Source organism: Oryctolagus cuniculus, chromosome 9 (assembly GCF_964237555.1).
Source record: "Oryctolagus cuniculus chromosome 9, mOryCun1.1, whole genome shotgun sequence".
NCBI classification, from domain to species: domain Eukaryota; kingdom Metazoa; phylum Chordata; class Mammalia; order Lagomorpha; family Leporidae; genus Oryctolagus; species Oryctolagus cuniculus.
The window spans coordinates 103,679,574-103,701,989 of record NC_091440.1 but is presented as its reverse complement, the minus strand read 5'-3'; the positions used below and the strand labels follow the sequence as shown (position 1 = coordinate 103,701,989).

Below are 22,416 nucleotides of genomic sequence, written 5' to 3'. Positions count from 1 at the left end.
CCCCAGCACCTCTCTCCATGATGCCTGAATAATATCTCCCTCCCTTTTGTGCCTCATGTGAGTGTAACATAAACTTGCTCCAGCCTACAGGACTTCCTATAAGTCCTAGGGCTCTTGTCCATGGCACACATGCCTGGCCTCTCTTGCCCTCTGTGCCTTCCTTCCCATGAACCACAGGAAACTCAGACAAGCAGTAAGTGTCCTCCCTGACCTGGCCACTGGTCTTTGTTCCCTTGTCCCCAGCTGCACCCCTAGCCCTGTTTCCTGAAGCCAACCATATGCTCAGAGGCATTCTGTTGGTTCTGTTCTACACTTGCCACACCAAGACTCCTGCTCACCACACTCCTTGTGGGTATCCCTTCTTCCTCTTGCTGACCATTAAAATTCAGCCAAACAGGGGACGGCGTTGTAGCGCAGTGGGTTAAAGCCCTGGCCTGAAGCGCCAGCATTCCATATGGACACTGGTTCTAGTCTTGGCTGCTCTTCTTCCCAACCAGCTCTCTGCTATGACCTGGGAAAGCAGCAGAAGATGGCCCAAGTGCTTGGGCCCCTGCACCTTCATGGGAGACCCAGAGAAGCTCCTGGCTCCTGGCTTCAGATCAGCACAGCTCCAGCCATTGCAGATGGAAGACATCTCTCTCTGTCTCTACCTCTCTGCAACTCTGTCTTTCAAATAAATAAAATAAATCTTTAAAAAAATAAAATTCAGCCAATCTTCAGTCTTGGTTTAGTAAAAGCACTCCTTCTTCCTACATTAGTGAGAAAGAATCCTCGCATGTCCCCTTGATTCTATGTTAAATATTTATAGACCAGACAGTACCCTGCTGAATGTATTAGCTGTGGAGATCAGAGAATATAGAGGTAGTTCTATATTCCATATCAAATTTTGGTGCACAGTAGGTGCTTAATGCTTGTGCTCAAAATTGAACAGAATTTTTTAAGGTGCTTAATATCCTAGTTCAGAATGGAAATACATTAAAGGAAAAGACAAGGCTGGCCTCTCTTCCTCTCACCTATACCTGGCCCCGGGCTGCACACCTGTGGGGTGTACCAACCGTGCTATGGCGCCAACCAGCCTTGCCGGAGCTTCACACAGAGATTCCATCAGGAACAACTCCTTATCCGTGGATAAACTGAAACTTGGCCAGGCCCCTCTCAGCCTGCACGTGAGTTCCGCAAAGCATGTACCTCCCACGAAGTTACCATGGCTCAATGGGTTAAACAGAAAAACAGGAAATCAGGCTACAGAAAGGAAAAATGGATTATAATCCCATTCCTTGCAGAGATCTCCAGGGCACTGAGTCATGCCTGATGCTTTTCTGTGTGGCGCTGTGTTTACAAGTCCTCTGACAGAGAGATGTGCTGGCTTCCCCAACTCTTCCTAGCAGACTCACTGAGCTTGTCTCATGCAGGCTTGGGTGCCAGGACATTTCTTCTCTTCTTTAGAGATACCCTAGCCCTAGCCTTGGCATTAGGAGAATAGAAACTGCTTCCTGACTACTCCCCATGCTCAATTACAGTCTTCTATCACAGCTCGCAATTTCTCTCTCTCTCTCTCTCTCTCTCTCATAACACACACACACACACACACACACACAGCTCATAGAAAAAAATCAAAAGATAAGTTTATTTGGGGACAAAACAAATTGGAAATCCATGCATTTTTCATGAACTTTTTGAAGATCCCTTGTATGAATGGATTTCCAAAATTGGGAGACCAAAATAAACTTTTCCTTTAATTCAATTTACATGAACTTTTTGAAGTACACTCATACATCAACATATTCTTTGCAGGATCAGATGGGTCCAACAGTAAAAAGATGCCCCACCTAACTCACTCACAATCAAACTTTTACTGCCCTTTCTACACCAGTTGAGGTATTTTCCTCCAAGAAATGCAACTGCTCAGTTATTCTCCAATGCTTATCTTCCTAACTAATTTGAATCCTGCTTGACAGCAGAATTCATGTAATGTTCTCTCATTTGCCACAGAATCCATGGTGGTTTTAGTCTCAAGGGATATGGGTAACACAAAGGATTGGAGGAGAGTGGATACATTACGCAGTACATGGTAATGCAATGGTTGCAATGGAGTGAAAACCCATGATAGCAGGGGGAAGCCACATTATTATACCTCTCCCTCTAGCACATGTAGGCAGAACAACTTGGATTGGTACGTTCCATTCCATGCAGCTGCTCTGTGGCTCCTGCCACTTCTCAGCTCTTCTCCTCAAAGACAAGTTGGCTAATGAGAGCATTAAGGAAGAGATGACGACACACCACAGTCACGGAGACACACAGGCTGGAGAGCAAGACTCAGTTGGGAATTTCACTTGATTGCTTCTGCAATATCAAGATCACAAAGCCTGAGGTCCCAAGTCCAAGGCAAAGCTCATTCAGCTACAGGAGAAGGCCCGCTCTGCATGCAGCCAGCCCGACCCTGTGGCCAGTATGCAGGCGAGTACTCAAGCAACTGAAAGTGCTTCTTGGTCTTTATGGACACAACCCCAGCACCTCATCCATAATATCTACAATACTGGCAGTTCCTATCCAACATTCATATGGTTGTTGATTGAGTCCATGGTAGCGTGTGATATCAGCAGCCCTTGAAAGTTGTAATGGTTGGTATGGAGGGGGCCAGTTGAACTTGGAAATGGAAGAGAGGGGATCTAGGGCAGACTGTCTGGAGAAGGCCGAGTTGCAGTGACTAGGCAACCATGAGCAACCGTGACAGACACAGTGCCCATCATCCACTCACCAGCAGCAGGATGGGGCTGCCGGCTTTCAAACAAGTCTTGAGGGAAGAGTGATTTGTTCGCATCATTTAAGTATCATTTGCTCAGCAAACTAGACCCAGAAGAACCTACTTTTTGCCCTTGACTTGTCCTCCAGTTTCACACACAGGGTGCTGGTATGTGATTTAGTGGTTCTTTTGCCTTTCATGGGCATCAAAAGAAACCAGTGTCTCTGACATTCATACCTGCTCTCTTGCCCCTTGGCAGACTCACAGAAGCATTCTGACCTACCCCAGGCCACATGAGAGTGATTCCTATTATACACCTTCTTGCTCTCAAGGTTACCTACACCTTGCTCCTGCCATCTTTTCCCCAGAGTAGGACACTAGGACATCTGGATACCCAACACAGTGTCTTTCTGCTCAAGGGAAGAGGAGACATTTGAACTCCTGGCCACACTGTATACCAACTATGGATGAGTCCATGGACCCTGTCTACAAAAGCAGACAGTGGGAGCCCCAGCCTGACATGATGGGAAGCATCGCTGGCTCACTCAAGACAGTCTAAGTGTCCCAGCAAACAAGGTCCCAGAAAAGTGCGTCAAGGAACTCACTTCTTCCTCTTCTATTCCAGTCAGGTCCCAGAAGTAGCCCAGTCGCATCTGGAGTCTCTTCCAGTTTTCCAGAAACATGGTAGCTTAAAAAGAAAGAACACAAATTCAACGACTTTTGAAGAGTAGGTCTGGATACCATTTGGGTTCACTATTAGAGATGGGGGATACTTTATAGATTTCAAATTTAGGAGCTCTCATTAAAACATTTAGCCCCTTCCTACCACCCCTACCTGGAATTGCTCAAAATACCCCACATCCTTAAGAGCCAGTAGATACACTAAAGGGGAATGCACACACACACACACACACACACAACCTTTCCCCACTTCTAGGTAATGAGAAGAAGGTGAACACTGATCTTGAAAGATGAAAGAAATAGATGAAGAAAATTAAAATTCTGGGTCTGGTGCTGTGGCATAGTGGGTAAAGCACTCCCTATGGTGCCAGCATCCATATGGGTACTGGTTCCAGTCCCAGTTGCTCCACACTTCCAATCCAGCTCTGCTATAGCCTGGGAAAGCAGTGGAGGATGGGCCAAGTGCTTGAGCACCTGCACCCACATAGAGACCTGGAGGAAACGGCACATGGAGACCTGGAGGAAACTTCTGGCTCCTGGCTTCGGCATGGCCCATCCCAAGCCCCAGCTATTGTGGTGGTTTGGGGAGTGAACAAGTGGATGAAAGACTCTCTCTGGCTGTGTCTCTCTCCCTCTGTACCTCTGATTTTCAAATAAATAAAATAAGGATTAAAAAATTTAATTAATTTTCTTCTATTTGAAAGGCAGAGGGAGAGAAAGAGAGGGAAAGAGGGAAAGAGGGAAAGAGAGAGAGAGAGAGAGAGAGAGAGAGAGAGAATGAATGAATTTACATCTGCTAGTTCAATCCCCTAAATGCCTGAAACAGCCAGAGCTGGGCAAGATCAAAGCCAGGAACCTAAAACTCCACCCAGGCCTGCCATGTAGTTATCAGAGGCCCAAGTCCTTGAACCATCATCTGTTGCCTCCCAGGATGCATTAGCCAGAAGCTGGATCAAAACAGAGTAGGCAGTGCTCAAACCGCACTCCAATATAGGATATGGGTGTTTTAAGCTGCAGCTTACCCTCTGCACCACAATACCCACCCTGTTGACATTTTTGATTAGCTTTCTCTTGCCTATGCACACATTCCTTCCTCTTGCACCTTCATTAGCAATCTTCTGTCTCCCATATCTTTCTTTCTGTCCCCAGCACACCACATTTTCTAGGCCCTAATCAGCTCATTTAGAGATTACCTAACAGCTCTTACAGATCTATCTGACTCTAGACTAAGCCTTTCAACCCATCCTGCATGCAGCTGAGAGAGTAATTTCTATAAACAGCATCCATTCATTCTCCCATGTATTTAGCAAGTATTTGTACAATGCCTACCATACCTACTTATGAGTATGTCTGCTCCACCCACAGCTCCTTGAAGGAAAAGCCCAGTGTGTTCTAGGAAGAACCTGGCACCCCTTACATCAGCATCCTATAGCCATGACTTGTTGAACACCTCATGCAGGGTCTGCTCACAGACCAATCATATTCTCTCTGTTGAAAAATCAGAATGAAGGAACAAAAGAGAAGGAGCAATGGGAGGATCCACGCCACACTGGAAACAGCAGGGAAGGCTGTGGTTTCTGGGAGCTTCTCCAGCTCCAGTGTCCTAGGGGCCTGACTTTATTTCATCTCCTACACCCATGAGCTTGCCTCTTGCTTTCTTATAATAAATCTCTTGTTCTTTGAACAAGCTCAAGTGAATTTCTTTTTCAGTTTTTTATTTATTTGAAAGGTAGAGAAACAGAGAAAGAGAAATTTCCATCATTCTCCAAATGCCTACAAGAGGTGAGACTGCACCAGGCTGAAGCCAGGAGCTCAGAACTCAATCCAAGTCTTCCATGTGGGTGGCGAGAACCCAGTGCCTGAGCTTGAGCCACCACCTGCTACCTCCCAGGCATGCATTGGCTGGAAGCAGAGCCAGAATGCAAACCTGAGCACTCTGTTATGGGATGTGGGCATCCCAAGTGGCATCTAATCTGCTGCCCCTAGGGCAAATTTCTAATCCTGAAAAAATGCTAGCTACTTGGCAATATACAAAACACTGTGCTAGATATTGTAGGGAGGATTCTGTGAATATGATGTGGATGTTGCTCTCAAGTTGTCTACGGTCTACAAGGAAAGAGTGTAAAAACTACAATGCAAAGCATAAAGCAATTTAAGAATGAACAGATAATGGGAGGATGCAGAACAGGAGAGCTCACTTCCAGAAGAGGCATCTGGGCTGACTGTTGAAGAACAAAAGGATTGAGGCATTGAAGCAGAGGTAGGCAGAGTAATGATGCTACCACTCCCCTACCTACAATTTCACTAGATCCCTGTGGACCAAGTTCCTATCTCTGGACACTGGGATTTTGTGGATGCCTGGTCCAATCCAGCCATCAATACCATTTCCACCGATTGTCAGTGCACATGGCACCTGCATTGCTGTTGAGGCTGTCTCCTCACTGTCCTCTCCATCCACAATGGAGCAAACTGCTCCCATTTCCTACCCTACCCCCATTTCCTCCCACATCATATCCTGACCAGATCAGTCCTCATCTTCCATGAAGTCAGGTCTCATGTTGTCCTCTCCTCCTCCTCCACACTGCTGCTGCCCTTATAAACACGGTGCCCTGGAAAGGGAAAGGAAGGGACACTCCCAGAGGTCACCCCTGCAACTCTACACCACCCTTGCAGAGGGCCAGGCGTGCTTCACTGCATGCCACGCTTGGCTGCTGACTACCATGTCAGGTCTCTGTGATAATAACAGAACCGCAGAGGGTTCCTGAGCTCTCAGCTGCCTATACTTACCTTGGGCACAGCACAGAACAGAGCATAACAAGCATCACACACTGAGACGATACACAGTCACAGGTACGTTGGCTTTACTTGCAAGTGCTTGCGCCAAATGGATGGCTTTGGCCCATGAATTTGAGGCTTTTTAAAATTCAGTGCATCCTGACCTCCTGACACTAGCATTGGTCTGAGGATGCTCTGAGAATAGGGGAAGTCCCTCTTCTTCCTATTGCTCTTCACTGTGTCTGAGAAGGGAGGTATGCATCAGAGGGCTCAGAGCACTGACCAATCAGGATCTCCGTGAAGTAAGGAAGTCAGATGGTGGGAACCGAAGTGGGGAGCAAAGGAGTGACAGTCGAGGAGTCCTGAGAGTCAGAGCGGACATCACAGACAACACGCATCAGAGCAGGTCACAGGTCCTGGTGCCTACACTACACCACCAGGCACTATACAGGGTGTGCACACTTCATTCGTCCATTACAAGAACACTCCAGGGTGGGTTCTATTTTACCCAGTGTACAGAGGAGGACAACGATGCCCAGAGATTAAGCAATGTCCTCAAGGTGACATAACCTGTTGGTCAAGAGCACTGACTTTGGCGACACAGAGCTAGGCTCCCATCCACCTCCTGTGGCATGTGCAGCAGACAGGGAGCATGAGAGACACATTTAGAACTGCTGACTCCTGAGCTGCTGTCCCTAGTCCCTCCTCGGTAAAGAGTTCAGAAACTCTATGTCTTTATTTCCTTTTCTATCAGGGTCTCAATGTGAGGGGATCCAGAAGACCCCAACAGACTCAGGTCGTCCATGACCTTCGTGTCTACTGCCACCAAGAGCCGGAGTCCCTCTCTGCACAAACTTCTTCCCAGCCTGTTCTTGGCAGGCCCAGCACAGCACCACTAATCACAATAATCAGAGTAATGAGAAGCATTACTATTATTTTTAATTGTAATTTGTAGGCAGTCATGCCTAGGGGCTCTGGGCTGCTGTAACCAAATACACAATGACATAAAAACACAGCGAGGCTGTTAAAAAAACAAAACCAGCCCTGCCCTCTCTCAGGAAGGTCTGACACAATCCTACCCCTTTGTGCTTTTCCGGGGCCAGGGGTAGTAAATTATGGAGGATCTCTCAAGGGGTGGAGAGCATCTGCTCTTTACAGTTATTGAGGAAAGACAAGAGGCAGTTGTTAGGACTTGAAACCAGAAAGTGTAAGTGAAATGTAAGTTTCCCTAGAATGAGATTTTGTCCTGGGAAAGTTCTTGAGGGAATCATAGATCTACAGTACCTAAGCTTCAGTCCCTCAATGGTAGCAATATCTACAAGTGAAATGCATCGGAATTAAGTTCTTTATAGTGTGTGTGTGTGTGTGTGTGTGTGTGTGTATTTATACACACACACAAAAGGGAACACATGTTATGGCTTCCAAATCAGCTCAAGTCAATCCTGGGGTCATTGCGAGATGACCCTGTTTGAGGAGGAGACACAAAGGTGCCCATGACTTCCCAGGCAGCAAGCTCCAACGTCAGAGTCTTCTACTGCTCCTTTCACAAGTTCCTAGGCTGTATGCTCGCAAGTTCCATTTTCTCCTACTTCCCAATCCAACTTTAGACCAGCTGATCCCTGCCCATGTACTCCTGGAAAGAGAGAGTAGAGCAGCCAACAGAAACTGTCCTTGGTGCCCTGGCAGTACGAGAATCTTGCAGTCAAGTTCTCTGTCACCCAAATAAAGGTCCTCACGTGGAAAGGGGGAAGGCTGTGTCCCACGACTACTGAGAATACTCCCTCTCCTCTCCTTCCTCACAGCCTCAGGGGTGTGTGACTCATGCCCCATCCTGGTGCTTCCTCCAGGCCCCATGGAGGCAGTGACAAATAGCACAGGTTCTGCAGCAGGATCGTGGTCCTGCTTGTCAGTTATCCGATGGGAAAGCTAATCATGCCAAGGTAACTCACTTGCTGCATGGTCCACCTCCAGTGGTCAGTAAAAAGCAGGTGGCCATTCGAATGGGCTGAAAAATGTTGACTTGCCCTCTTTGTTAATATGCATGGGTGTATCTTTTCAGAAATGTTCATTTACTATGGGGTCGCTGTTCTAGGTTGTTCATTTGTGAGAACAGTGTGTGTGTGTGTGGTCAGAAAGCCATGGCTCAGAGCAAGCCCATTGCCCTGACACTCCTGAGGCAAGAGAGGAGGAGTAAAATAAAGGAACTACTTGTTATTTCCTTCACAGATCTCTTTGGTGGGAATATTGAAAACCCCACTCTCGCATGGAATACAACGTCTATTATCCTACATTCACAGCATCCTGAAAATGACAATGAACCTTGAGTAACGAGACCAGATTTCAGCACATCTATATCCTCACTAATTGTGTAATCCCAGCAGTCACTCCACCACTCTGAGTATCACACTGCACAGTACCTGCAGTTTTCCATGATTAAGCAAATGTGCCTGCAGGTGCCTTGTGGATGTGCTAGGTGCTTTCAAAGCATGCACTGTTCAAATGCTGAATAAAGCATGCATTAGACTAGTATGTAGGCAACACTGCTGTACCTACGAGAAAACAGGTAAGTCCAGGAAAGATATTAATATTTCTATTTCATACAAACCAGTAACTAGAAAGGTACTGTCCTTAAAATACCTCCTAGGATATGAAGACAAAATTCTAAAGTGAGTAGACTGAGGATATGAGCCTGGTCACTGAACCCACGTGAAGGTAAAGGGACTGCCATAGAAGCAAGTTTCATGATGATCACTTACCCCACAGGGCCATGAAGATGGAGAAGAAGACAGTGGCAGGGTTGTCAAACAGGTGGCTGGCCCGTGCAGTCCCACAGGCTGAGCTGAGGTTCCAGTAGTCACAGGACTTGTCACACAGGGGACACATGGTGAAGGCATTCTGCTGGTCGCACATCTCTTTGCTGCGGTAGACAGAGGCTGCTAGGTCAATGGGAGCTCAACCAGGGCCCAATTCAGGTAAATCACCCCCAAACATCTCCTATCTCCAAATCATGGTGAATTTTATCAACTCTGGGTCAGAGAAGTTGGGATAGGATTCTTCACCTTGAGAATGTAACTCTTATATTTAGCCCACCACCACCACCCAAATGGATGAGCCACCTCCCTAAATTTGGAACTCCCTTTCATTAGAAATGTCCCAGAAAGTTGATGATCAATGCATTGAATGATGCCTCTTAACATCCCTTCAAGATGCGTTAAGTCCTATGAGGTTGGTAGTCTCAGTGCTCAACGACTGTGAATAAATTGCAAGCCTAAAAGTTTGGCTTTGCCCTGTTCTTCAAGTACAAGCTGCATTCTCAACCCCTGCTGGTCATCTCCCAAACATTTCACACCGGCCAGAAGCAGAAACACACACAAGCATGTGGCTGGACCAACACCAAGCCGTGTGAGGACAAAAGAACAGGTTGCCCCTTTGGCATAGGAATAGCCGTCTGACTCTGTGGGATGAGGGTAACTAACTCAAGATACTAAGAATTATCAAGGCCATGAAAGGGGGTTGGGGGAACAAAAGAGCAATGCAAATTCTTCCAAAGTCTAGATTCCCTGCCACTTGGAGAGAGAAAATCAGCCAAATAACCCAATAGCCTACTTTGTCCCCTCTATTTCCGTGTAATAGACTGACAACTATATATGAAATTCCCTTCACTCATTCTGTGCCTAGCTGCTTCCAGTAACTTCGGACCCACGTTGTACACTTGCAAATGAGAACCAATGAACAGCCAGAGCTTTCCCATTATCCCTCCACACCGTATACTGGTAGGGAAAATAGTGAATACATTATTCTGGTGCACAATGTCCCCACAGGGAAATGGCGGGGCGGGTGGAAGGTAAGGGGAAAGGGTGCAGGAGTCAGGATTTCATGGAGGGAGACATTGGCTGATGGCACAGAGCAGCTGGAGCGCAGTCCTGGCAGGCAGGGGTTCCTGTGCTGAAAGCCACAGCTGTTAGCTACAGAGCAGGGCAGCAGAGGGTGCCACAGCGCCTGGCTGACAAGTGGGAGGCCCCCGCCTGGGGCGAGGGAGCCCGCGTGCCCCTTGTGCTGATGCCAGGGCTTCGAGGAAACCCCGAAAGTCATCGGAAAGCCCCGGGCGATTTCCCCCTTCATTAAGAAGTTAAAGGGTGGGTGATTTACGGAGCGCTGTCACTTTCCGTAGAGGCGCAGCTTCTAGGCTTCTGTTTTTAATGAGCCATTAAGTCCAATGCAGGGAAAGTCCTTCTGTGTGAGGGAATGGAAACTCTAGGTCCAGGAGCATAAATCCCAGCTCTCCATTGGCAAGTGTCAATCAAGATGACTCATTCACATCAAGAATAGTACACAGTGAGAGCCTAATAATGAGTTCAGCTGTGCTGGTTTTGCACCTGTGCCTGGTCTGATTGGCAACCAGAGAGCAGGGTTTATTTGAAGTGTTCTGGCTTGGACAAGTTGAGAAGGCATTGCCATTTCCAGAGAAGAGAGTCCACTCTTAGAAAGCAGACTTACATAGAGAGATGGACTGCATAAACTCTGCTAAAGAGCATTGCTATTGGGCTTGGATGGAGAACATCAGAGCTCCGCAGGGCTGCCTATCTAGTCAGTCCCACTTGGCTGAGCGACAGGGCCACCTCTGAGGACCTGCATCTTGCAAACATGAGCGCCGTTCCACACACCTCCCCGGGGGAAGGCAGCCGCTCCATGCGGCCCCTCAGGAAAACACAAGAAGCACGAGGCTGCTGCACGTGTAACACAGCATAGAGTGCTATTCCAAGCTACTCTGTATGTACATAAAAGGCATACACGCTCAATAAAATGTCTACAATCACAAACCCGCCACGTAATCGTTGACTACCATCATTGAGTATTATGTACTGAACTTACTGCACCTGCTACACGTTCATACAACCAGCAGCGAAGCAGGTTTGCTGACACCAGCATCACCACACACAGAGGAGCAATGTGGGGTCACTGGATGACAGGAACTGTCCAGCCCCATTACAACGCGAGGGGACCACTCTTGTATATATGATCAGTCACCAATGGAAACACTGTGATGTGACCCAGGACCAGGTGTATGTTAAGGACTTCACTTTGTTCAGAGTTTTTGGGGTTTTTGTTTTTGTTTTAAGCACAGACAGGGGAGAGAGATAATTGCAGTCCCCTTGAGAGAGGTAATTCCAGTCCACTTCATCCGACTGAAATCTAGTCAACTTCTTTCAAACGAAAGCAGTCCTAGCACACAACTTGGTACAAAGCAGAGTTGGAACATAAGCCCATGCAGATTATTGATTTTTAAATTAGAGTGCAGGCACCTACCAATCCTTTGTACCAAATAGCAGCCAGGGTAGCACGGATTTTCCCCGAGTCACGTGCACTGGAAGCCAGAATGCTTTAGATGTGTGGGGAGGGGTAGATTTTTTTTTTTAATGCAAACAATTTTAACAGAATTCTAGAGAAACCCTGCCTCTGAATGACATTAAAATGACTCTGTATTCCCTAAGCGAGGCTGCCGGGAGAAGAGCTGAAAGAGGAGTGGAGTCCATCGTGAAACTGTGTGTAGGCCACTCGCTTGCTGCATTATCACAGACTTCTAGTGAGAAGTAACTGTGGTTTCCAGTCGTTGCTGTATGTCTCCCACCTATCATTCTCTCTGGAAAGCATCAGAAGGCTGACACATGGGCTGACAATGAGCTGAACCTAAAGCGAGTGCAGTGGGGCAGGGCTGCGCTAGAACACAGGAGGGTACGAAGAAGCGACACTCAGGAAATGCACATAAAACATCTGCTGTTAAGGTCTCAGCTGGAAAGCCAACCATTTTCCAATATATTCTAAATGAATCAGCTATTTAAAAAACACCCTGGTCTTTCCTACCCCTGCAAGTACTTAACAGGTTAAAGCCAATCAATTGGTAAGTAGAGGAAAGTTCTATCTATGCAATATGTATGCATGGGGCTATTACTTAGGCTGCCATACACTTCACATACCAACATTGCTGGGGATAAAATACACCACTTAAAGTTTCATATAATTCATGTCCATTTTCTGATTTTGATGCTGTACTACAGTTACTACAGAAGGCAAAACAACTGGGGAAACTGGGTAAAGGGCACACTGGACCCAACTGTACAATCTTTCCAACTTCCTGTGAGTTTATGATTTTTTTTTTCAAAATAAAGTGCTTTTTAAAAGTGATACATAGTGGCCGGCGCCGCGGCTCACTAGGCTAATCCTCCGCCTAGCGGCGCCGGCACACCGGGTTCTAGTCCCGGTTGGGGCGCTGGATTCTGTCCCGGTTGCCCCTCTTCCAGCCAGCTCTCTGCTGTGGCCAGGGAGTGCAGTGGAGGATGGCCCAAGTGCTTGGGCCCTGCACCCCATGGGAGACCAGGAAAAGCACCTGGCTCCTGGCTCCTGCCATTGAATCAGCGCGGTGCGCCGGCCGCGGCGGCCACTGGAGGGTGAACCAACGGCAAAGGAAGACCTTTCTCTCTGTCTCTCTCTCTCACTATCCACTCTGCCTGTCAAAAAAAAAAAAAAAAAAAAAAGTGATACATAGTAACTCCCAGGCTTGATGCCACAATTAGCAACCTCTACTATAATCCCAGGATGCACTGGTAGACATAGACCCTTAAAGAACAAGAACTTGTTTAGATTCAACATTGGGTTTCAGAGACTATTCCTTTGTTGACAAGGCATGGTATTTTGTGAGTTTCCATCAGGCCCATAAAACTTGAACTTGTGATGGATATGCAATTGGGTTTAGAAAGCAGCTTTAAAAAATAAAACTACATGAAGCGTTTAATTCTTTTCCATTTACATCTTCCTGACTTGTCACAGCCTATCATGAGTCTAAAAAGCTAATGGTCAACATTTTAACTTTATAAAAGTCAATTTCAAACTTTTTTAACTACAACCTATATTTAATTCTTCTTTATTTTGCATCAGATCCCAACATGCAAATACACACACACCCTCCCTTCCACAATAACACTCACACAGAATCTTCAAAAAGCTCACGGAAAAATGGTACAGTATGAAAGAACTTTATGTGGATTCCATTTTTTTTTGCACCAAATAAACTTATGTTTTAATTCTATTTTTTTCACAAACTTTTGAAACCCCCTCTTAGAACTGAAATAAATCACATGAAACATTTATCCTTCCTTCTTGTAATGAATACTCAGATTTTATTTCATTCTAGGCTATCGTAGCTTATTCTAGTTCATTTAAAAATAACCATCAAATTTATTCCACAACCCAACAATGAGCCATTAACCTTAGACGCTGTGCCCACTGGCGAGCAGTATCACACATGACTGCCACGTTTTATGTTTCAGTCTTGCACATGCGTGAATATGAACGTGTGGAGTGCATGCTTGTGTGTAGACATGTAACCGCCACATGTGCAGACCATGGTCATTCCCAGCTGCAGCGGCTGCTGCCACATGTATTCCCCCGTGGGGACCCAGGGCACAAGCTCTGAGTCCTGATGGAAATCCACACACTGGTGCCCCACACAGGGAACTGGCTCTGGTTCCCTATGCATACCACTGGGGTTTCTAGCTTTGATCAACCTGAGATCTTTTGTGATCACACTGGGCAAGGAAAACATAGTGCTGTGTTTTCTGAAAGAGCTGTCAAGGAGGATTTGCATTTTCTGAAAGACTTCACTGCTTACTGGAAAAAAGCAAGGCCTTCTGAACAGGAGGCAGCAGAGCTCAACTCCCAGCCTTGACAGTTAGTAGCTGTTGAACTTGGACAACTGGAGCGACCCGACTTAGCAACAGTTTCTCCATCTCATGTAAATAATTATAGCTATCTTAGAGAGTTTATAATAGTGCCCTCTTACAGTATCAAAGTAACGAATACATAAAAGCCACATAGTACCACTCCTGGCACAAGGGAGCTACAAGATAAATATGATAAATATTAGTTCTTCCTTCATAACAGATGGGCTAGAGAAGAAAGGACCCTAATGACCACTCTCCTGTGACAAAGACCCCAAAACTTCCAATCAAGAGCACCGGACAGATAACTACGGAGTTTCTCACACAAGAATATCTAAAACCCTTGGCACTTACACAATGTTTTTAGCTTTATTCTAAATATTAACAATGCTATTTCTAGTTTATTTGATTTATAAAACCATTTCCATAGACCCACAGTGGCAAGGACTACCTGGCTTCTGCCCACTGGTTGGACACACTTTCCTCAAAAGCACAGCATGTGGCTCTTTATGCATCTCCCATTGCCACCTCCAGCAACAGTGGATGCCAAAGTCAGCCCAGTGTCCTCATCCACCTGGCTACTGAGAGAAATTCACTTTGGTACAGAGGGATCCTGCCCCACAGCCATGATGGAACAGTCCAGGGAACCGACCCAAATCAAACAGAACCAACACAACCTTTTCACCTAAAATTAATTTAGCATATCGCTCTAAGAAGTAACAATCCTGACCTTCCAGTGGCAATGTTTACTTAGAAGTGGAGAAAAATCTATCGTGAAACACATAAATCCCAAACAAGAGTCCCTAGTCCAGTATTCCTTAGACCCATCCACCTGCCATTGGGTAATGTGAATCACTCCAGAATCCTTAAAATACATTTCTCTTTGTGCTTAATCCAGGTCAAGTTGCATTTCTATCACTTGCAACCAATGGAGTATTACAATATGCTAATGGAGGCAGGAATTTGGAAAAGCAGTAAAGAGGTCTCCTGGGATGTTCACATCCCATAATGAAGTGCTTGGGTTCAAGGCTCAGCTCCACTTTCAACTCCAGCTTTCTGCTAAGGTACACAGAGTGGCAGCAAATGATGACTCAAGTACTTGGGTCCCTGCCACTCAGGTGGGAGGCCCAGATTGAGTTCCAGCTCCTGGCTTCAGGCTGACCCCTGGCCATATCCCAGCTGTTGCGAGCATGTGCGCATTTGGGCATCTCTCTCTTCATCTCTGTCTCTCAATTGAAAATTAAGATGAATACATATTTTAAAAAAGATTTATTAGAAAATATGCTAATGATGCTTTCATTTTCAAGGGCAGTCCTAATGACAGCAAGAGCTTGAAATTCTAAGTATTAACAAAGCATCTTATTGGCCCTTGTACTCTATTTCCAGATATTTTGATTAACTACTGATCATCTCCTACGTGTTTGCCTTTAATACTCACACATCATGAAGTGGGGGTTGCTGTCACCATTTCACAGATGAGGCAACCAAGGCTGAGTTAGTGAACTGTCCAATCACACGGCTAACGTGGAATACCATCAGCCCTAAAGGCTGCTATTGTAGTGTTTATTTTTTGTAGGCTCGATCTTCCCACACAAGGGAACTATTGTTCTATCTCTTTTCTCTCTAAGAGCCCCACCATGGAGCCTGGGGCTTCCCAAAGGTTCTTATTCCCAATTTTACAGTTGCCTGCCTCCTTACAGCATTTTATTCCAGCAGTGCTTGACCATTAGACAGGTGACATCCACTCACTGCCACCATATACTCCCTGCCTTAAGTCTTATGGGAAACCAGAGGAACAAAAGTCAAGATATTGAGAAAAAAAGGTATTTCTCCAGTATTCCTTTTTTTAACAATATTAGCATTTACTAATGCAATGCATAGTTGTTTTCTTAAAAATGAAGATTTAATTACAAGAGAAAAAAAGCTCATCACAAAAAAGAGGAAATATGAAGGGCATTCAGAAAGTTCACAGAAAATGTACACCATAAAAAAAAATCACATGTGGATTTCACAATGCCTTTGCACCAAAATAAACTTGTCCTTCACATGACAATATTTTACGATGGTATATATCAAAAGAATTCATCTATGTTTTTTCAAATCTCATTTTACAAAACAATATTTAGCTTTTAGAAAAATGTACGCTTGTGTTCTATTTGTAATATCAAATTGGTACAATACCCTGGAGTGCAAATTTTTATCCGAAGATACAAAAATATGCATAACTTTGGCATCAATAGCTATATCTGGGAATTTGTCCTAAAGAAATAAGGAAATGTTTGAAAATTAAACTATGTGGTGTTCACTGAAGTACTGCTTATTTTAAAAATCAAAGAAAATCTTAAATGTCCAACATTATGGTATTTTTTTAAAGTCACTTATGTATATCCACAAAGTAAATTTTATACAGCTACAAATCATCATGGTGCAGAAATATTCCTATTGACATGAGAAGATTATAATCTATTGTTATTCTTTGAGGGTAGATGACAAAATAGTCTAAAGAATGGACGATTTATTTGGCAAAAACAAAATGTGCCTGCTTTTATATGTGCAAAGAAAATATTTTGAAGGATCATACAGTACAAATTTAAGAGAGGTTAATTCTGAAGTGCTACGACTTTGCATGTTTTACATTATCTTTTATTGTACAAGAGTACTTTTTAAAGTTCGTGGAAAATGAAGCTGAGGGATGGCCGATTCTTTGTCTAATCCGTTATTATTCACCTGCTGACATCAGCTCTGGCCCTAGGGAAGAGCTTGTCTAGGGAAGGAAGTGGACCGCACCCAGCAGGCTCTGAAGTCATTCCCAGAACCAAGAGCTCCCAGATTCATCCCTGAAGGGAAGTTACATTTGTGGTGAGGGAGGAAGAAAGATAGAGGAAGAGAAAACTTTGGAAGGAGGCGTGGGAAATGTACTCACAACTGGGATGAAACTCCAAACATATGGGAACTGAGCGTTTTTCTTTACCATTAACTTACCTGGGAATATCTTCTTCGATTGTTGCACATCCATAAAGAAACACAATCACCCCAATTACGGAAGATGGGATGAGGAATGATGTATATAATCCCAGCCAGGCAAAATACAGTCCAATTTTTTCTCCAAAATATTTTCTGGAAGAAAAAAAAGAAAGAAAGAAACCAAAATGAAGCACATATTAACAGCTTCATATGCCTTCCTTATTTCTGTTTGTCCTGTGCCTTGAGACAGCTGAGCACTCACTCCTTCCTGGGATGGACACAAAAGCATGCAGGTTACATGGGGAAGGAGGAATTTCAGCAGAAGGAATCAGCATTGGTCTTTTCTGAAATGAAGTGCATTCCACTGGACTCACATATCCACACCTGTCTTGGTTGTTCATACAAAATACACAGCCACGAAAAGGAATCCCACCCTAACAGCAAACTGAAACTAAGCCATGTATTTTGACATCATTACCAAATAAGAATAACACACATCATTTCATGGGTGCCACAGTCATCAACCCACAGAAAAAAAAAAAAAACACCTTTCCAAAAATACTTTGATAAAAACACACAAATTCTATTTCAGGGCATGTATACTTTTGCACACAGATATACAGTCTTCGAAAAAATGGCTAAAAGGAGTGGCACAGTCGATTAGGCTGCTGCTAAGGATGCCTGTATCCCGTATCAGAGTGCTGGTTCAACTGCTGGCTATTCCACTTCCAATCCAGCTTCCTGCTAATTCATTCTGGTAGGCAATGGATGACAGCCCACTTGCTTGGTCCCCTGCCAACCATGTGGGAGACCCAGATGGAGTTCCAGACTCCTGGCTTTGGCCTGGACCAGCCCCAACTGTTGCTGGCATTTGGGGAGTAAAGCAGTGAATGGAATTGCCTTCTTCCTCTCCCTCTCCTTCTTTCCCTTTCCTTCTCTCCCCTCCCCTGTTACTCTGCTTTCCAAGATGATGAAAAATAAATAAATAACATAAAAAAGAAAACTGGCTAGAAGCAATTCAACAAAACGGTTTACTCAAATGATGAGCTTATGGGTTATTTTTGATTTTGCAATTATTAGACCACTTTATTGAGACATGATTGATATACAAAAAGTTCTAAATATTTAACATACACACTTGATGAGTTCGGAGATAATCATACACCTGTGAGTCCATCACCACAAGCAGGACATATGCTTATCTGTCACTTCCCAGTTTCCTTATGCCCCTACTCCCTTATTTTTCTTTTTTGTGGTCATAATGCTTAAAGAAGATCTATCCTCTTAATAAAACTATAAGAATCTACAGGCTGTATTTTGTGCAACAGATCCCCAGGGTTTATTCATTGTGCATAGCTGAAACTTTGCACCCTTTGACTAACATTCCTCCACTTCCCTCTCCCTGCAGCCCTGGTTACCACCATCATAGTCTCTCTTTCTATGAATTTGACAACTTTAAGCATTGCACAGAGGTGAGATTCCTGCCCCATTTCTCCACCTCTGGCTTGTTTTCCTTAGCATAGTGCCCTGGAGGCCCACCTTGCTGTCACAAATGACAATGTTTCCTTCCTCTTTAAATACTTAATAACATCCTATTGAATATATATACTATATTGTGTTCATTCATGCATCTGTTAATGGATGCTTGAGTTGTCTCCACTTTTTGGAATTGTGAATAATGCTGCTCTGAGTATAGAAATGAAATATCTCAGGGCCAGCGCTGTGGCGCAGTAGGTTAATTCTCCGCCTGCAGAGCCAGCATCCCATATGGGCGCCAGTTCTAGTTCCGGCTGCTCCTCTTCCCATCCAGCTCTCTGCTATGGCTTGGGGAAGCAGTAGAAGATGGCCCCTGCACCCACATGGGAGATCGGGAAGAGGTACCTGGCTCCTGGCTTCAGATTGGCACAGCTCCGACCGTTACGGCCATTGGGGAGTGAACCAACAGACGGAAGACCTTTCCCTCTGTTTCTCCTTCTCACTGTCTGTAACTCTACCCTTCAAATAAATAAATAAAATCTTTTTTAAAAAATGAAATATCTCTTTAGGATCCTGAGTTCAATCGCTTTGTGTGTGTATATGTGTGTGTGTGTCTGTGTATACACACATATGCATATATATTCATATATACTGAAATGAAATTGCTGGATCAAATTATGGTTCTACTTCTTAATTGTTGAAGAGCCTCATACAGTCTTCTGCACCAATACAGAATCTCACCAACAGTGAGTTCCTTTTCCTTCACACCTTCACCAAGACTTGTTATCTTGTGTTTTTGATACTAGGCATCCTAACAAGTGTGAATTGCTACGGTGGTTTTGGCTTGTATTTCTCTGATATTTATCAGTATTAAACAACGTTTCATCTATGTTGGCCACTTGTATGTCTTCTTTGGTAAAATATCTAACCAGGTCTTTTTTCCCCCATTTTTTCAGCAGGTTGTTTTTTGTGGGTTTTGCTGCTGTTAATTTTTGGTATGGAGTTGCAGGAACTTCTTACCAGTTATAAGGTCTGAAAGATATTTTCTTCCATTCTTTAAATTACCTCTTCAGTCTGTTTCCTTTGCTTTAAAAAACTTTTAGAGTTTGACATAACTGTCCATTTTGTCTTTTGATGCCTGCACTTTAGATGTCATCCACGAAATCAATGCCCAGACCAATGTATACAAGCCTTTTCCTACATTTTCTTCTAAGAGTTCTGCTGTTTCAGCTTTATTTAAGTCTTTATCCATTTTGACTTCATCTTTTGTAAAGTGTAAGATAAGAATCCAGTATCATTTCACACGTGGATATCCAGTTTTTCTTACAACAGTTATTAAGGGATATGTACATTTTAACAATAATTCCTCTGATCCATGAACACAAAATGTTCTTCTATTTATTTGTGTCTTCTTTAATTTCCTTCATCAATGTTTCACTGCTTTTAGTGTGTCTTTCACCTTATTGATTAAGTTTATTTGTAAGTATTTTATTCTTTTTGACATTAATAATGATAATACTTTCTTAACTTTCTTTTCATATAAGTGATTATTAATACACAGAAATGCAACTGATTTTTGTATGTTGGTTTTTACCCTGCAACTTAAATTTATTTTAAATTTCTTTAAATAACCTTTCTTCCTCTTCCTATCTCTCTGGCTCACTCTCCCTCTGTCCTCCTAGAAATTTTGTAATGCATATTTTAGTTCATTTGATGATGTCCCACAGTCCCTCAGATTTTTTTCACTCTTTTCCCTCTTCTTTCTCTCACTGTGTTTTGCTTGTCCTTCCAAGTATATAATTTCAAAAGACTTGTCTTGAAGTTAATTGATTTTTCTCCTGGATTGGGTCTGCTACTTAAACTTTCTACTGAATTTTTCAGTTACATCATTGTAGTCTTCAGTTCTAGAATTTCAGTTTGGTTCTTTTCTATGGTTTCTATTTTATTATTGAATGTCTCATTTTGTTCATATATTATGTTCCTAATTTTTATTTGGGTTTTTAGTTGTCAATCTGTGTTCTTTTGCAGCTAATTGAGTTCTTTAATAAGATTACTTTTAATTATATGTCAAACAGATTATAGATCTCAATTTATGAAGGGTCAGTTATTGGAAGACTATTAGGTTCTGTGGATGGAGACACGTCTGCCTGATTCTTTGTGATCTCTGTAGCCTCAAGCTGATGTCTACATTTGAGAACCAACCACCTATTCCAGTTCCTACTGACTAGTTGCATTCCAGTTCTTACTGACCAGTTTCATCTGGTAAAAATTTTCATCTGTCTCACTCATCATAATACATGGGTAGGTCACCTTCCTAAGTCTTCAGGTGAGCCAGCCGGTATGTCTGTGGGCAGACCTATTATGCCACCACAGTCCACAGGCAGGCCTACTGCAAGAGTCCACAGACAGGTGGGCCTGCTGCCAGCATCCATGAGTGGGCTGAGCTGCTAGCCCTAAAATGGGTGGGGTTGTTGTTGGGTTCATGTGCGAGTGAGATTGCCTTTAGTTTCCATGGGCAAGAAGTGCTGCTTCTAGGTCTGGGGGAGTGTGGGTGGATTTGTGACCAGATCCTAGGGTCTGTGGCAATGGAAATGCCCAGCAAGGGCTGGGCAATCAGGGCTCCTAAAGGGTAGGCACACGAGCAAAGCTACTTCCAGATCTGTGGGAAACAGGAAGAGTTGGCACTGGGTCCATAGGTGGATGATAAGTCTTCTAACAGAGGCTCAGTAAGGAGGGTCCACTAGAGGATGACCTAATCCTACCTTCTCAGTGCAGCCTTTCTGAATTCTGGGCTGATCCAGATCTGGGCTGATCTATCATTAAAGCAGATTTTGTCTGTAGATGGTTAAAAAAAAAAAATCAGTGTTTCTATGGGACGAAAAGATCCGGGGACCTTTCATTCTGCCCTCTTGCCAAGATTAATTTTCCTTTATTTCCATCTTTTTTGCATTTTGTTAATGAATTACTTTTATAATACAAAGAAATTTCTTTTAAAAACAAAATTTGCCAACCCATATCTTTTTATTCCCAGTTTATGAAGTTAGTAAATTATCATGGTAAGCCTCTAAAATGCAATTTTCCTTTAGATAAATATTGATTTATGGCTCCCTGATGAGAAAACCACAACCCACAGAGAAGTAATATACTTCATTTTCTCAAGAGCCTGTAATATAAAATACAGAATGGAAAAGGGAGCTCTGCCCACACTCTGATGGAAAGACTGATGAGCAAGTAGAACACTGAACAGAATTTATTCGCTCACTACCAGAAGTTCTGCTTCTCCTTAAAATATAGACAACTGCAAGAGAATGTAGGCTCCAGGCTAATAACAAGACAAATCTGGAGCTTAAGTTGCAAGATAACTAGGTGAGTTCAGTTTTTTTTTTTTTAAATGACAACTGGCTGGTGCCGTGGCATAGTGGGCAAAGCCACTGCCTGCAGTGCCAACATCCCACATGAGCAATCTGTTTGAGTCCCAGCTGCTCCATTTAGCTCTCTGCTATGGCCTGGGAAACCAATTAGAAGACGGCCCAATTCCTTGGGCCCCTGCACCCATCTGGGAGACCCAGAAGAGGCTCCTGGCTTCAGATCAGCCCAGCTCTGGCCGTTGTGAGCAACTGGGGAGTGAACCAGCAGATGGAAGACTTCTCTCTCCATAACTCTGCCAGTCAAATAAATAAATCTTTAAAAAAATTACAATTCATGTAAGGAATGGTGGGACATGTGAACTGCTTTACATTTGACAGAGAATGGAAAGAAGAGGAAGTCGCCATAAAAGAAGAAATAGCTAGAATTATTAAATTCCTGAATTACTGACTATAAGCTGGCATGACAGTAGAATAATTGGGAGCTACAGACACTTGAGCAGTTTCCACACATGCACAAGATCTTTCTCACAGACACCACCTGGTACTCCTAACAAAGACAACAGGCGAAGTAGGAGACAGAAAGAGTCACATGGGCATGGAAACCCTCCACCTCCCCAGGATCATTTCTCACTTAAGTCGAAGCCTTAGGCCGGCGCCGCAGCTCAATAGGCTAATCCTCCACCTAGCGGCACCA

The 22,416-nt window shown here is 44.0% G+C and overlaps 1 protein-coding gene across 6 annotated transcripts in view; it reads right to left on the bottom strand.

Moving 5' to 3' along the window:
• ANO2 (anoctamin 2) overlaps positions 1 to 22,416 on the bottom strand; it is a 387,627-nt gene that overhangs the window by 170,949 nt on the left and 194,262 nt on the right. For all 6 annotated transcript variants that reach the window (XM_070049342.1, XM_070049346.1, XM_070049344.1 and 3 more), the window contains 3 exons: positions 16,897 to 17,031; positions 8,956 to 9,116; positions 3,349 to 3,431 (listed from right to left, as the gene is read on the bottom strand). In XM_070049342.1, the coding sequence (XP_069905443.1) occupies positions 3,349 to 3,431; positions 8,956 to 9,116; positions 16,897 to 17,031 (379 nt within the window). The remainder of the gene's footprint in view (positions 1 to 3,348; positions 3,432 to 8,955; positions 9,117 to 16,896; positions 17,032 to 22,416) is intronic.